At 40.8% G+C, this 12,773-nt stretch overlaps 1 protein-coding gene across 1 annotated transcript in view; it reads right to left on the reverse strand.

Annotated features, from left to right (window-relative positions):
* SNX13 (sorting nexin 13) overlaps positions 1–12,773 on the reverse strand; it is a 109,950-nt gene that overhangs the window by 19,459 nt on the left and 77,718 nt on the right. The window contains exons 13-17 of the mRNA XM_018576335.1: positions 11,869–12,062; positions 10,230–10,334; positions 9,744–9,876; positions 4,027–4,064; positions 181–250 (exon numbers count right to left, since the gene is read on the reverse strand). Coding sequence (XP_018431837.1) covers positions 181–250; positions 4,027–4,064; positions 9,744–9,876; positions 10,230–10,334; positions 11,869–12,062 — 540 coding nt within the window. The remainder of the gene's footprint in view (positions 1–180; positions 251–4,026; positions 4,065–9,743; positions 9,877–10,229; positions 10,335–11,868; positions 12,063–12,773) is intronic.

Consider the following 12,773-nt stretch of genomic DNA (forward strand, 5'->3'; position numbering starts at 1 on the left):
AGGTGCTGCAAATACAGGTGCATTTCCCGTTGTGTGCTCATACGCCTGTATTTGCGTCTATGGGAATGAGCCCCTAGTTGAATTGTGAAAAAGGGATAATGTACACAAATATGACATATGGATGATGTGATCATTTATTGTGCAAAATAAAGACAGGTCAAAACCAAGTAGATTTCTTACCAGTGTCAGAAATATAAGCATGGATCTGTATCACCTCTTCAGTGCTGACATTTGACAGGTCGTCAAGCGACTAAAACATTAGAAATAAAATATTTTTATATCAACAGTTACATTATAAAGAAGAAAAAATAAGTCAAGGCAACTGGACTTGCTGTATTTTTCTTGAAGATGTTTCACTGGTCATCTCTTTGAGAAACCTGGTTGGATGTCCAGTGAAACGTCTTCAAGAAAAATACAGCAAGTCCAGTTGCCCTGACTTATTTTTTTCCAGATATATAGCATGACCTGGATGAATGAGAACCTTCACAGACATTATAAAGAAAAATGTTTCTCATTGGTCAACCAATCCCTCTTTACTACATCAGAGCCTGTAATTGACTAATGCTACTGGGCGATGGGAGTTAAACTGGATTAGAAAATAAAAGGAGCCAGTCTGAAAATTTTCGGGCGAATAGTGATTGCAGCCAATTGGCTGTCCTTAGTGTTTGGATATACAATATACCGCAGCCCAGCGAGAAATTCACCTCATCCATGCTGTTTAGCGTGAATGGAGGAATTTGTTATAAAAAAAAAAAAGAAGAAATATGACGTATTGCAAGCTCAACAGACATGGAATCCCATGGTTTCCACAGAAGACAACCTCTGCTTATGCATTTTTCAATAAAACGTTATGCATGTGTTGCCCAGGCTTGGGACAGGCTCACTTTAAACAAAACTAAAAAATAATGAACAGTATGCATGTACATTTCCTGCACTTCTTTTTCAAGGAGCCAGTTCCAACGACAACAGCTAAAGAAAACTAGAGACAGGTGCTGGCTGTAACTTTTAAGGAGCATGGGCTACTTGGCCACTGGGATCTGTCCAGCCCTGCATCAAAGGAAACCTATGATAGGGGCAAAGGAAGCAAACTAAGAGCATAGCTAGACAGCAAGCACCATAGTTTGCGTGCTTTTTACCTTTTCTGCACTGACCCCCTTCCTGATTTGCTATGGGAGCCCCAAAATTACTTCACTCTCCATGTCTGGAGTGCATTCACCATCTCCCACCATGCAGTGCTTGGTACTGAGTGGTCTATTGTTGGGCTTGCTTAAAGCTGAAGTTGGTATTTCCTGGCCCCTCCATCCATATGCTAATTAAATTAATAAATAAAACCTGTTTTCATGATATTCCTTATTTTAGACCCATTGTAATCAGATTTTGGATTTAATGAAGTTTCCAGAACATTCTAACATTACTGTTAGAATTTCGGTCATTCTAGAAAAAAAATTTGCATCCTGCTCCTTTGGTTTTTTTCATCACAGTGCCTAAACCATTGTCAATTGGTCTGTTTTCTAAATAAATTCTTATTGTGTATATCCAGCTTAAGGCATCTGATATAATATTAGGTGAAAATAGAAGTATTTTGTTACAGAGATGACCATCTGTCCAATAATCCCAATGATGGACACATGGCACCCCAAACCAACCGCAGATAAAATGCCAATATTAAAACATACTTAGCAACACACCAAACATTAAGGTATTCTGAATATGGGATGATATCATGAATATGGGATCATTTACCATTGTCTGCATTTTTGCATGACGCTATTCCTGGATACCAGTTCTAGTTTTCGGTTTTGTGGCCCTTTAATGGAGCTATAAACAGAGCAACTCAGTGACCTCAGGAATGACCTTTCCCCCCAATTCACTAGCTGTTCTGTTTATTGTAACTGAATGACACAGGGGAGCTGTATTATTTGAGTAGGCATTTACTCCAGACATGGAGCCAGGCCAGAAACAACTAATCTGCTAGTGTTCAAACACCTGCACAAGCACGGCAGTCCCAGAATAGCACTAAACATTACAAACTAAGGGGAAAGTTAAAGATTCCTTCATATGGACAGTATTGTTTCCCAGACCTCATACCAACACCAATGTTTCCTTCTCACTCTGTGAAATAACACAAGAATGCCATTCACTCAGGCAACCGGACACTTTCCTCGACTAGAGAGGTCAGGCAACAACATCAGTAGGAGCGGATATCATTTCCTATGGACTACAGGATCAATCACAGCACTAAAAATTAGGAATTTTTGAACTCGCCGTAAAATCCTTTCCCTGCATTCACTGGAGGATACAGCACCCACTCTCCTCTGGCTTTGCTGCTGCCCGTGAGTTTAAATATTTTAGTTTTTGCACTGTTGTGTCATTTAACTGAGTTTGTTTCACAGCGTGGGGTGTTTGGGCCACCAGCAGGGGCCGCCTCTGTGCCATCTTGTTTTTTAGTTGTACCTAGCATCCTATTCTTGGGGGTAGCACTGTAACCAATAGGTGGTGATCTAAAGGAGAGCTGTGCCCTCCAATGAACCAAAGAGAAATAGAAAATTTAAAGTGTCACTGAAGTCATAAAACAAAAATTATATATAGCATGCCATTTTAACATGTCACCTTGTATTGTCCATTTAGCTACCATAAATACCTTTGAATATTTTCTAAGAACCATATTCACATCCAGTTCCTGTATGCCTTTGTGCACATGTCATCCTGCCTTCTTAATGTTTGTAGTCCCACAAACAGAAGCACTCTGCTTAGAAACTAGTACACTTTTTTTCACTATTCACTCACAGCTCCACACTCCTCCCTAATGTCCTGCCCACATCCCTGGCTACCTCTCTACTTTGCCAGCCTCTTCTATAGCCTGAAGCCCAGTAGCATGTAACATGTGGTGTAAGGCATCATAAGAGATGATCCGGATTGAGATGACTCAAAAAAAAAACCCAGCAAAAGTTGCTACTCTGCAGAGGCAGGGATATGAAGGGTTTTGAGTGGGTACTACATACCAGTCAGGGATAGAAGACTCACCCTCATATGCAATCTAGCTGAGTTTATGCTAAGCGATGCAGAAGTGTGCACAGGTGCAGTGACAGTGAGTAGGGTAGTACACACTGATGCAGTAGTGGCGACTGGGGAAGCACACCGTGGTTAAGTGGCCGGGACTGTATAAATGGACATCATTGTGGTGGCAGAGAGCGGGGTAGTGCGTGTCAATTCAGTGGTAGCAAAGTAGATAGTGTGCATCAGTGCAGGGGAGAGAGTGGGGTAGTGCAAGTCAGTTCAGTGGTGACAATGGGGGTAATGTATGGCCATGCAGTGGCAAAGAGTGGGTTACTGCATGTCAGTTCAGAGGTGACAAGGGGGATAATGCTGGTCAGCGCAGGGCAGAGAGTGGAGTAGTGCATGTCAGTCCAGTGGTGGAAAGGGGGGTAATGTGCGTCAGTGCATGGCAATGAAGAGCGTGGGTGCAGTTGTGGCATTTGTGAGAGCGCATATGTCAGTGTTTAGTTACCTGCTCGACCGGTGGCACTGGGTCATCCAGAACTACAAAGGTGAGAGGCGGATCGCTGGCTTGCCGCCATGTTGATGAAAAAATAATGAAAGCGCCTGGCTATACTGTTAAACCATTTAACTCCTGGGCCTGCTAAGTGGCGTATAAAGAGTGGGGAAGTGATTGGATTGGTTGGATGGAACTTCAGCAAACACTAACTGACAAGTGTATAAATCAATGTTTCCACCAAGCTAGCCTGCAACGTGCTGTTTGAGAAACACAGGACAGTGCAGTACCTTGAGAGATATACAGTATACCCATACAAGTGTGTATTACCCTTGCAGTCAATATCAATAAATGTTTAACCTTTATGTCAAAGTGATTTGTAACATACACACGGTTTAATACATTCCTGATTGTACAAAGCACTGACGATGAGCAAATTTCTGAAACCCAAAGCAACTTTTTGATTGGATTCTATGTGCCACCGCTAAGTGAAATAAATGTGTAATAAATGAAGGGGTGGAAGAATAACATACCAAATTTATGCTGCCTGTTGGTGATCCGTTGAAAGATTCTGTAAAGGAATGGGAAAAACAGATCAGAATACAGTGGAAGCTTTCTAAATAGTAACTGTAACTAAGGCTCACTCACTAGGAATCAAAGCACATCAGCAGAAACACAACTTTGGAAGTAAAAGGACAACTGATGGCACACACCCAACACCAGAATCTTTATATCCCCAAGGCCTCCCATCAAAACATACCAATGAGAAATGTATTTGCACCTGCAACAGACAAAGAACAGGGCATTCATAGCTGAGAGAATGCCCATCTTAAGTCTGTGACATCACATTGTATTATGTTATGCAAGAACCACTCTGCTCACTACTATCCTAGCTCTCAATTCTCTAGATTAAAAGAAAAAAATATATAAAAAGGAAATAAGTGATTTTTAGGACATTTTTGAAAAGAAAAAAAAAAAAAGTATACAGTAGCAAAATATGGGTAAAAATGACTAAAATCTGATGTTAAAAGGCAATTATAATAGTTTTGGGTCAATTTCTCTGTAATTGTGTTTTAAGTATACATATTTTAAACTAATGTTTATACCTGTATTTTTGCTTGTATATACACATGTATACTTTTTTTATACGGGATGATTCACTCTTCTGACTGATTAACTTTATGACCTATTAACTGTGTAGGATTCAGCTTGAACTAATGAGCTTTGTAAACATTTATTTACTTTTTTTTTTTTTTTTATAGCAGACAGTAAGAAAATGAAAGAAAAGGAAAATGTGAAAAACCAAACAAACTGCTCAACTGTCTGGGGAAAAAAGTTATTAAATTTGGCATATTTTCCAATTACCTGAAAAAAAGGAAAACATCATACAATTTACTGCATTTTTTTAGTTCTGACAATAATAGAGAGGGAAGGAACACATGCACAAAACCACCACACATCGACTTACTGGGCTCAGCTACACTTGAGATATAAAATACCCATAAATCATGAGAAATACTGCACCCATTGCAGGTCAGGTTATAAAGCTAGCGAAAGTCATACCTACATTCATTGCCTCTTTTCTGGCCTTCAGTGTAATTAATAACTGCAGCACTGCTTTCAGAGCAATGTTGTGGCTCTCATGTAGGCAGTGTTTGCTTAAACTACAGTGAAATAAGAAGACTTTGCAGAGGGTGAAGCTATCAGCATTGTCACTGCTGATTCACAAGCAGGCAGGCTGTCAATCAGCAACTGAACACACCTAATTCAGCCCACTGCTCTATTGATTGACAGTACTGCCTCTGCTGCTGAAACCCTCCCACTGTGAGCTGCAGTGTCTGGGAGGGGGAGCATAAAATACACAAATGAAGAAGGGTGTGGCTCTCTCAGAGGATGTGGGACCGGTCACAGAGGAGCACGTACTTTAAGTTAACAGCTTTACTAAGATGAATCTGAAAAGCTTCTATCATTGTTGGCCATTTGTACAAAAGGCTACAATGTAGCCATTTGTACAAAAGGATACAATTTACATGTGTATTTCATGCAGGGTGGTTGTAATGTGGCGTGCTGCTTTTTAGATGCATGTTACATCTATTACCATTCAACCCATAAGGAAAACGTGATTTGCTGGAAATTGCAACAAAGATGTTTTGCCACACTAATATGCATATACGCAATATGCCTTTTTCTTATAAATATGCACTCAAAAGGCAAAAGGAGAGAAAATGCATAAAGAGGCTTAAACATAATAACCATAAAAACAGCAAATATGCAAATAGCAAAAAAGAAGGCCAAAAAAGCCCATCTGGATTGAGTGTGCATGCACTTCTCAGTTTGAAATAACTTTGTAACATAAATAAACCTAAAACATGTCGGCCACTAGGGGGCATCCAAACACAAGACAAGAAGACATGATATTCAGTCCAAGTTCTGTTTAACATTTGATATTTACAGGCCGTATTTAAACATTATTCTGTTACACATAAAATGTAATCCCTTAATCTTCACCTCTACCTCTCTGTGGCAGGTGGTTGTATGTAAACAGAATAGGTAAAAGCTATTTGATTAAAGAGAAAATAAATGAGGCATTCACATAAGTGGAGCATACACACAAGTCACGAATGTGCAGGTTTATAAATCAAGGTTCTGTTTTATAAGCAGCTGAAATCAACAGAACGATATCCCTTTGGGAGATTTTGTCTGACTGGCAGTGCCGCGAGGGAACATGGAGAAGGGAAGCTGGCTCCATGCTGTTTGGCCCGGAAGCCGGCTTCCCAGCCAAACAAATCTGATAATATGGCGACATGACCCCCACCCTGCAGACAAATCATTTCCCTCACATAGATCCTTAGCAGCAGTCATTACCGTACCAGTCCCTCGGCCAGCTGGGCAGACACCGCTCTCTCGGATCTTCCCACGACTCCTGTGTGCGCAGCGCTCGTGTGATCGGCCCTCAGCCTGCTACTGCGCATGCACAGGATTTCTGAATGAGAGCGCTGGGCAATCTGGTCAGATCTGTTTGGCCGGCATCGATGCCGATTGGCTGGGAACCCAGCCAAACAGAATGGAGTCGGCTTCCCAGGCAATCAAGAAGCCGGGCGGTGGGTAATGACACGCCGCCTGGCTTCCTGATTGCCCAGGAAGCTGGCTCTATGCTACCAGAAGTACCGGTATCGGTACTCAGTATCGGCGAGTACCGAAATATAAATATCGGTACTCAATACCGGAAAAACGGTATCGGTGCATCCCTACATATGATGTAAAAAGAAAACCCTCAGGAACAAGAGTAGTATATACCTCAGTGCATATAACTTATCTAGCTATGGCTAGATTGACCCCCATACATGTAGCCATACCGATGCATCTTAGTGAATTAGTCAGTTATTAATATTATAAAACAAGATTTGCATAGAACCAACAGTTTGCACCACACTTTACAATATAAGGAAGACATTAGAATAACAATACAATTCAAGATGAGAAGGAAAGGTGGGCATGTGAGAGCTTACAATCTAAAATGTTAGATTCGCTTAATGCGCTTAATGACCTAGCCGTAGGGACGGAACTCGGTCGTTAAGTGAGGAGTGTCTGTGCACACAATATAGTGTAACCCAAAACTAAATCATCACCCACTAACACTGCTGGCTCAACCTAGCTCACTCTGAGTCCTGGTAAACGAGGTGATGGAGAAGCTACTACATAGACAGATGTCAGGTATTTATACTAGCAGTATTTAAACCACATTACATGATTTAATACAGTAAGGTAAAGAGCAACTGTTTGCTCAGAGGTCAGCATCATAACTTTCTAGAACATCCGTCTACTGTTTTGCTTACTTGTTTATTGTTATATGTATATTTCTGAAAAGGAAGCACGGCTTTTAACCAAACTAGACAGACCTGTTCTCTATCTATTGAATGGGTTTGGTTATTGCCCCAGGTAGTAAATTCACCTTTGTTTCTCTAGCAAGTAAAGATCTTCACAATACATTCAGGAATGATACTTTTTCAGTAGACATTGAGGGCTGTACCAACAGCTCTCTTTAGTGCAGTGAATGAGGGATTTTAATGAGTGTCTATTTAGCTGGATGGCTGTAAAACAATCCTAATGTTAAAACAGATCTAGGAATTTGTAGCTTTCCATGTCTATTCTGCAAAAACATCTTCCTTCCCTGCTTTCATTTTTTTTTTTTTTTTTTACAGCCCAACTCCAGACAGGATACTGTCATGGAATCACAGTCTTTAATCCTTTATCGGGTCTCCACATCAAATTTGAAGTGGTATATTGGTGGCTTTTTTTGTCTGAAAAGAGTTCTGTTAGTTCTTCCAGTCCACTGATGACATGTACAAGTGTTGTACATCCTTTGGATACTGGCACTGGTTTTCTGTCTTTGCTCTCCACTCTCTGGCATTTTGGGAATGGCAGAGTGAAGATGGGTGGCGGAGACACAACACTAGCGCTGGTGTCTAACAGATGGAAGCTAATCGTAGCCATAAAAAGGTTAAAGGCACGGTGGCTTCGTGCACAAATTCTGATTGTTTGACCTTTTTTATGCTAAAATTAAATTTAAAGTTAAAAAGAATATGTCTACAAAAGCTCTGGCAGAAACAAATTCATTTTCTATTGGCTTTTCTACTCTGCTTATACTGCTTTTTGATGAAGTGCACTAAAACAGAGAAACCCTCTGAATTAGCAGGTGAATTGTAACCTTATCCAATACAACTGCTGCCCTCTATGTGACCGACTTTCTTTAAAGGCTGCATCATTTACCTGCACACTCCCCCTTTCTCACAGTTCCTGTGTTAAAATGCATGACTGTCCGCAACACGGATAACAGGATGCGAGTATCGATTGTGAAAACAGGGAACAATGGGTTAGTTATGCATCCTTGGCTGTAACCATGTTGTTGTTTACCATGAGCATAGTATTTTTATTCCTTTAAAATAGAGCAAAGGTTATGACACAACACTCCCTTACTATTCTGCCCTCTATTTGTCACTGTTATGATTAACCATTAAAGCTGAACTGAACCATATAGAAAATTAAATGTAATGCAAAAGGACTAGTGTTTATTTTTTTCCTCAGACTGTAACCCCATGTGAAATCTTTGAAGCCAAACTCCAGAAAAAAAAAGATAACCTTATACCACACTGGGTGTGTAAAATTGTCATTAAAAAGCGGTTTTATGTGATGAGCACCGCTGCAGCATGCTGTCCCCCAGCATTGAGGGGAGTAATCAATGTGACTTATTGCTCATCCCCTCCCCAATATTCAACCATTCACAAAATGCCTTGGCGTAATGTGCAGGAGACGGAGTGCTGCAAGGTAAGAGTTCCATACTCTGCGGCGGCCCTCCACGCATTACATACAGCTTTTAAATGATCATTTACACACCCAGAGTGGTTTGTGTATAACTTTTTCCTTGGCTTTGGAGTTTTGGGCTTCAAAGTCTGTTAAAGAATTGGTTCTGCTTTCTAGCTGCAGGGTGGTGATAGAGGTACTGATTTGGAGAACGGATTTGGCAAAAACACACTGACCATGATCTGCCCACTTTGTAATGCCCACTACATGTTCTGTAAATATAATGTTACTATCGATGAGAGATGGGGGCCGTGCCAGTGACTGCACTGTTCTAACTCACAGGGGTTTTTGCACATAATGATCACAGACATTCCCTTGCTGCTGCACATGGCCATGTAACAGGGGAAATTGCAAAGGAGGGAAATACAAAGCCTTGGAATGTACTTGTAATTAGCACATTTCACAAGATAACCGTCCATCACAATTATAAATAAAACTTAATTAGGATGGCTGCAGAACTCTGCAACGGCAGAGTGGTCATGGTTTCTAAGGTATGAGTCCGTTATCTGTTCCTGACAAAATTCCTCCTTTTTTTTTAATGTACTACGGAGAAAACAGTCACAGTCATGAGATGCGAATACTGGAGACAATCCTACAGCAAAATGTCTTGCAGATGGCAGGTGAAGAATAAGACGAGCATGCAATGAAGAAAAAAGTGTAGCCAAGTGGCAGTATTATGGAAGAATTACTGGAAGAATGATGCCTTAAAATCAATACAGAAATGTTAATGGAGAGGGTGAATTATATATGCGATATTAAATTATTTAAGACAACAAATGAGGTCTGTGTTTCATATATCAACTAAAAATATAACCTTTCCAGATGCATGGCAATAGTTTAAGATATAGACAACACAAGCCCATCCATAATATGATTTATCTTGGGTTACCTCCATCTCCATCATCAGATCCTTTAAAGCTAGGTTCTTTCAACATGTCCAGCTCTGCAAGCATCCGAACATAGAGAGCATTGTGACGGAAGGAGGGGTAAAACTTTTCATCCCGCAGCATCATGTCATATACCTTGTCAGATAAAAATATATACAACAATTGAAAATAAAATACAAGGTTTCAGACAGAAAAGACATTCACAAACAATTCTAAACAAAATATCAGGGAGTAGTAGAATGAAAAGCAATCAATGAGGGCCTGTAGTTTCAAGCTTTGTATATCCCTTAACACAATAGGGTATAAACAGATAACCCCCCAAAAAATGAAAAACGCCAACAGCAAGGAAAGCACATAAAAAGAAAGAAAAAACTTTTATGCCAGGAGTTTTCAAAAATATAAAGGGTATTCTTTCATGCAATGTTTTGGGCATCACGGTGCCTTTTCTCAAGCAGTAAAACAGTACAAAAGTGGGTGGAACAACTTACCTTTCTCTGAATCTCATCAAAGATCTCTGGTGTTGGTTCTTCATTGCTTAACAATTCCTCCAGTTTTGCTAATAAATATTCATCAATCTGGACTCTGGGCGATGCCTGTGATAGAGATCAGGAAGACAATGTTCATTTGTTTAGTTCATTCTTTCTTTTTTTATGGAAAGTGCAATCATTCTATAAAAAAATCTGTAAAATCCATTTCTTAAAAGTTCATAAAAAGATACAGGATCAAGAGACACTCCAAGTATAAGCCTACGTTTAAAAGAAAAGCAATACTAGGAGGAAGATTATAGATACAAAGGGGTGGGACCTGTGCCATACAATGAACTCCAAGAAATGGATTTTTACAGGATTCAAAGACAATTGGGATGTCCAAAAGCAGTCCAATTGAGTGGTGGGCAACAACAACAGAATACTTTTAGTGGTATTATAATAAAGTGGAAGCAACTGGGAACAACAGCAACTCAGCCACGGAGTGGTGGGCCATGTAAAATGACAAAGCGGGGTCAGCACATGCTGAGTCGCACAGGGCGCAGAAGTTGCCAACTGTCTGCAGAGTCAGTAGCTACAGACCTCCAAACTTTGTGTGGCCTTCAGATTGGCACAACAAAAGTGCGTAGAGAACTTAATGGAATGGGTTTCCATGGCCGAGCAGCTGCATCCAAGCCTTACACCACCAAGTGCAATGCAAAGCGTAGGATGCAGTGGTGTAAAGCACACCGCCCCTGGACTTGAGAAGTGGAGACGTGTTCTCTGGATTGACGAATCACGCTTCTCTGTCTGGCAATCCGATGGACGTGTCAGCGTTTGGGGGTTGCCAGGAGAACGGTACTTGCCTGACTGCATTGTGCCAAGTGTAAAGTTTGGTGGAGGGGGGAATTATGGTGTGGGGTTGTTTTTCAGGGGTTGGGCTTGGCCCCTTAGTTCCAGTGAAGGGAACTCTTAAGGCATCAGCATACCAAGACATTTTGGACAATTTCATGCTTCCAACTTTGTGGGAACAGTTTGGGGATGGCACCTTCCTGTTCCAACATGACTGTGCACCAGTGCACAAAGCAAGGTCCATAAAGACATGGATGAGTGAGTTTGGGGGGGGGCGACTTGACTGGCCTGCAGAGTCCTGACCTGAACCCGATAGAACACCTTTGGGATGAATTAGAGCGGAGACTGCGAGTCAGGCCTTCTCGTCCAACATCAGTACCTGACCTCACAAATGCGCTTCTGGAAGAATGGTCAAACATTCCCATAGACACATTCCTGAACCTTGTGGACAGCTTTCCCAAAAGAGTTGAAGCTATTCTAGCTGCAAAAGGCGGGCCAACTCAATATTGAACCCGACGGACTAAGACTGGGATACCATTAAAGTTCATGTGCGTGTAAAGGCCGGCGTCCCAATACTTTTGGCAATATAGTGTAATTGTAGCTCTCAGAACTGAGCAAGTTTGGAGAAGATTAGAAACCAGTATATAAGTAATAATAGATCAACAGGGTGCAGGTTTGGTAAATCAGCATGACTGTAAAAATCTGATATTTCATCATTAACTATCATCCAGGCCAAGTGGGTACAACTCCAAAATGTTTTGGGCTTTGGAAATGTAATGTGCATAGTTCACCAATAGATGTGAAAATGTACCTTTTCTGATAAATACTGATCAAAAACTCCAAACGCAGCAGATCTTAAAAGGCCCTTAGTTTGGTTGGTTTGATGTTTTCCATCTTGTTGCAGACTACGCAACACCTCAAGCTGTTGCTGAGCCGTCACCCGATATCCCTCCACCGTAAGCCAGAAGAAGAGATGTGCTTGCCCTCCTGTCTGCTGCATAAAATCTGCAGTAAAAAAGGGAAATAAGAATAAGTCAATTAACACAGTAACATTCATATTACTAAAATAACACAAATGCAGAAAAGGTTATATGACAAAGTATATGACACCCTATTTGTTAATTTGTTGTCAGGTTAATGGATGTCCATATTGTAAATGAGGGGGTGTAAGCAAACATGTCACTAAAAATTTAAGGATTTTTGATTTGCCATAAAATCCTTTTCTTGGAGTTCATTAAGGGACACAGAGTGAGAAGGAATGTTAAGATGTATGGGTTATACTGTCATCTACAGGAGAATTGGACACTGGAAGCAAAAATCTGTTAGCAAGTACAACTGCTCTCACTCCCAACATACTTTAGTGTCAGGCAAAAACAGTTGGGAGTTTCTTAAGAGACACACCTGTGTCCCTTAAAAAAACTCCAAGAAAAGGATTTCACTGTTTATCAAATCTCCAGTTTTCTTAATCAGTAAAACATAAAACGTAGGTAACATGTGTACAGAAGACCAGGTGGTAGCCCTGCAAATCTTGGAAACAGATGTATGATGCTGAAAGACCCAAGAGGCAATTACTGTTCTAGTAGAGCGCGCCTTGAAAGGAAAACATAAAACCCTAGACAGAAATTATAAGCTTGAACTGGAGGAGCGAGAGGCAGGCTGACCCCTACCGGAGCCCTCAGGAATTACAAAAGATGGAGTCAGTTATTCTTAAAGAAG

This window comes from Nanorana parkeri, unplaced genomic scaffold, assembly GCF_000935625.1.
Source record: "Nanorana parkeri isolate BGI_ZX_2015 unplaced genomic scaffold, ASM93562v1 scaffold64, whole genome shotgun sequence".
NCBI classification, from domain to species: Eukaryota; Metazoa; Chordata; class Amphibia; order Anura; family Dicroglossidae; genus Nanorana; species Nanorana parkeri.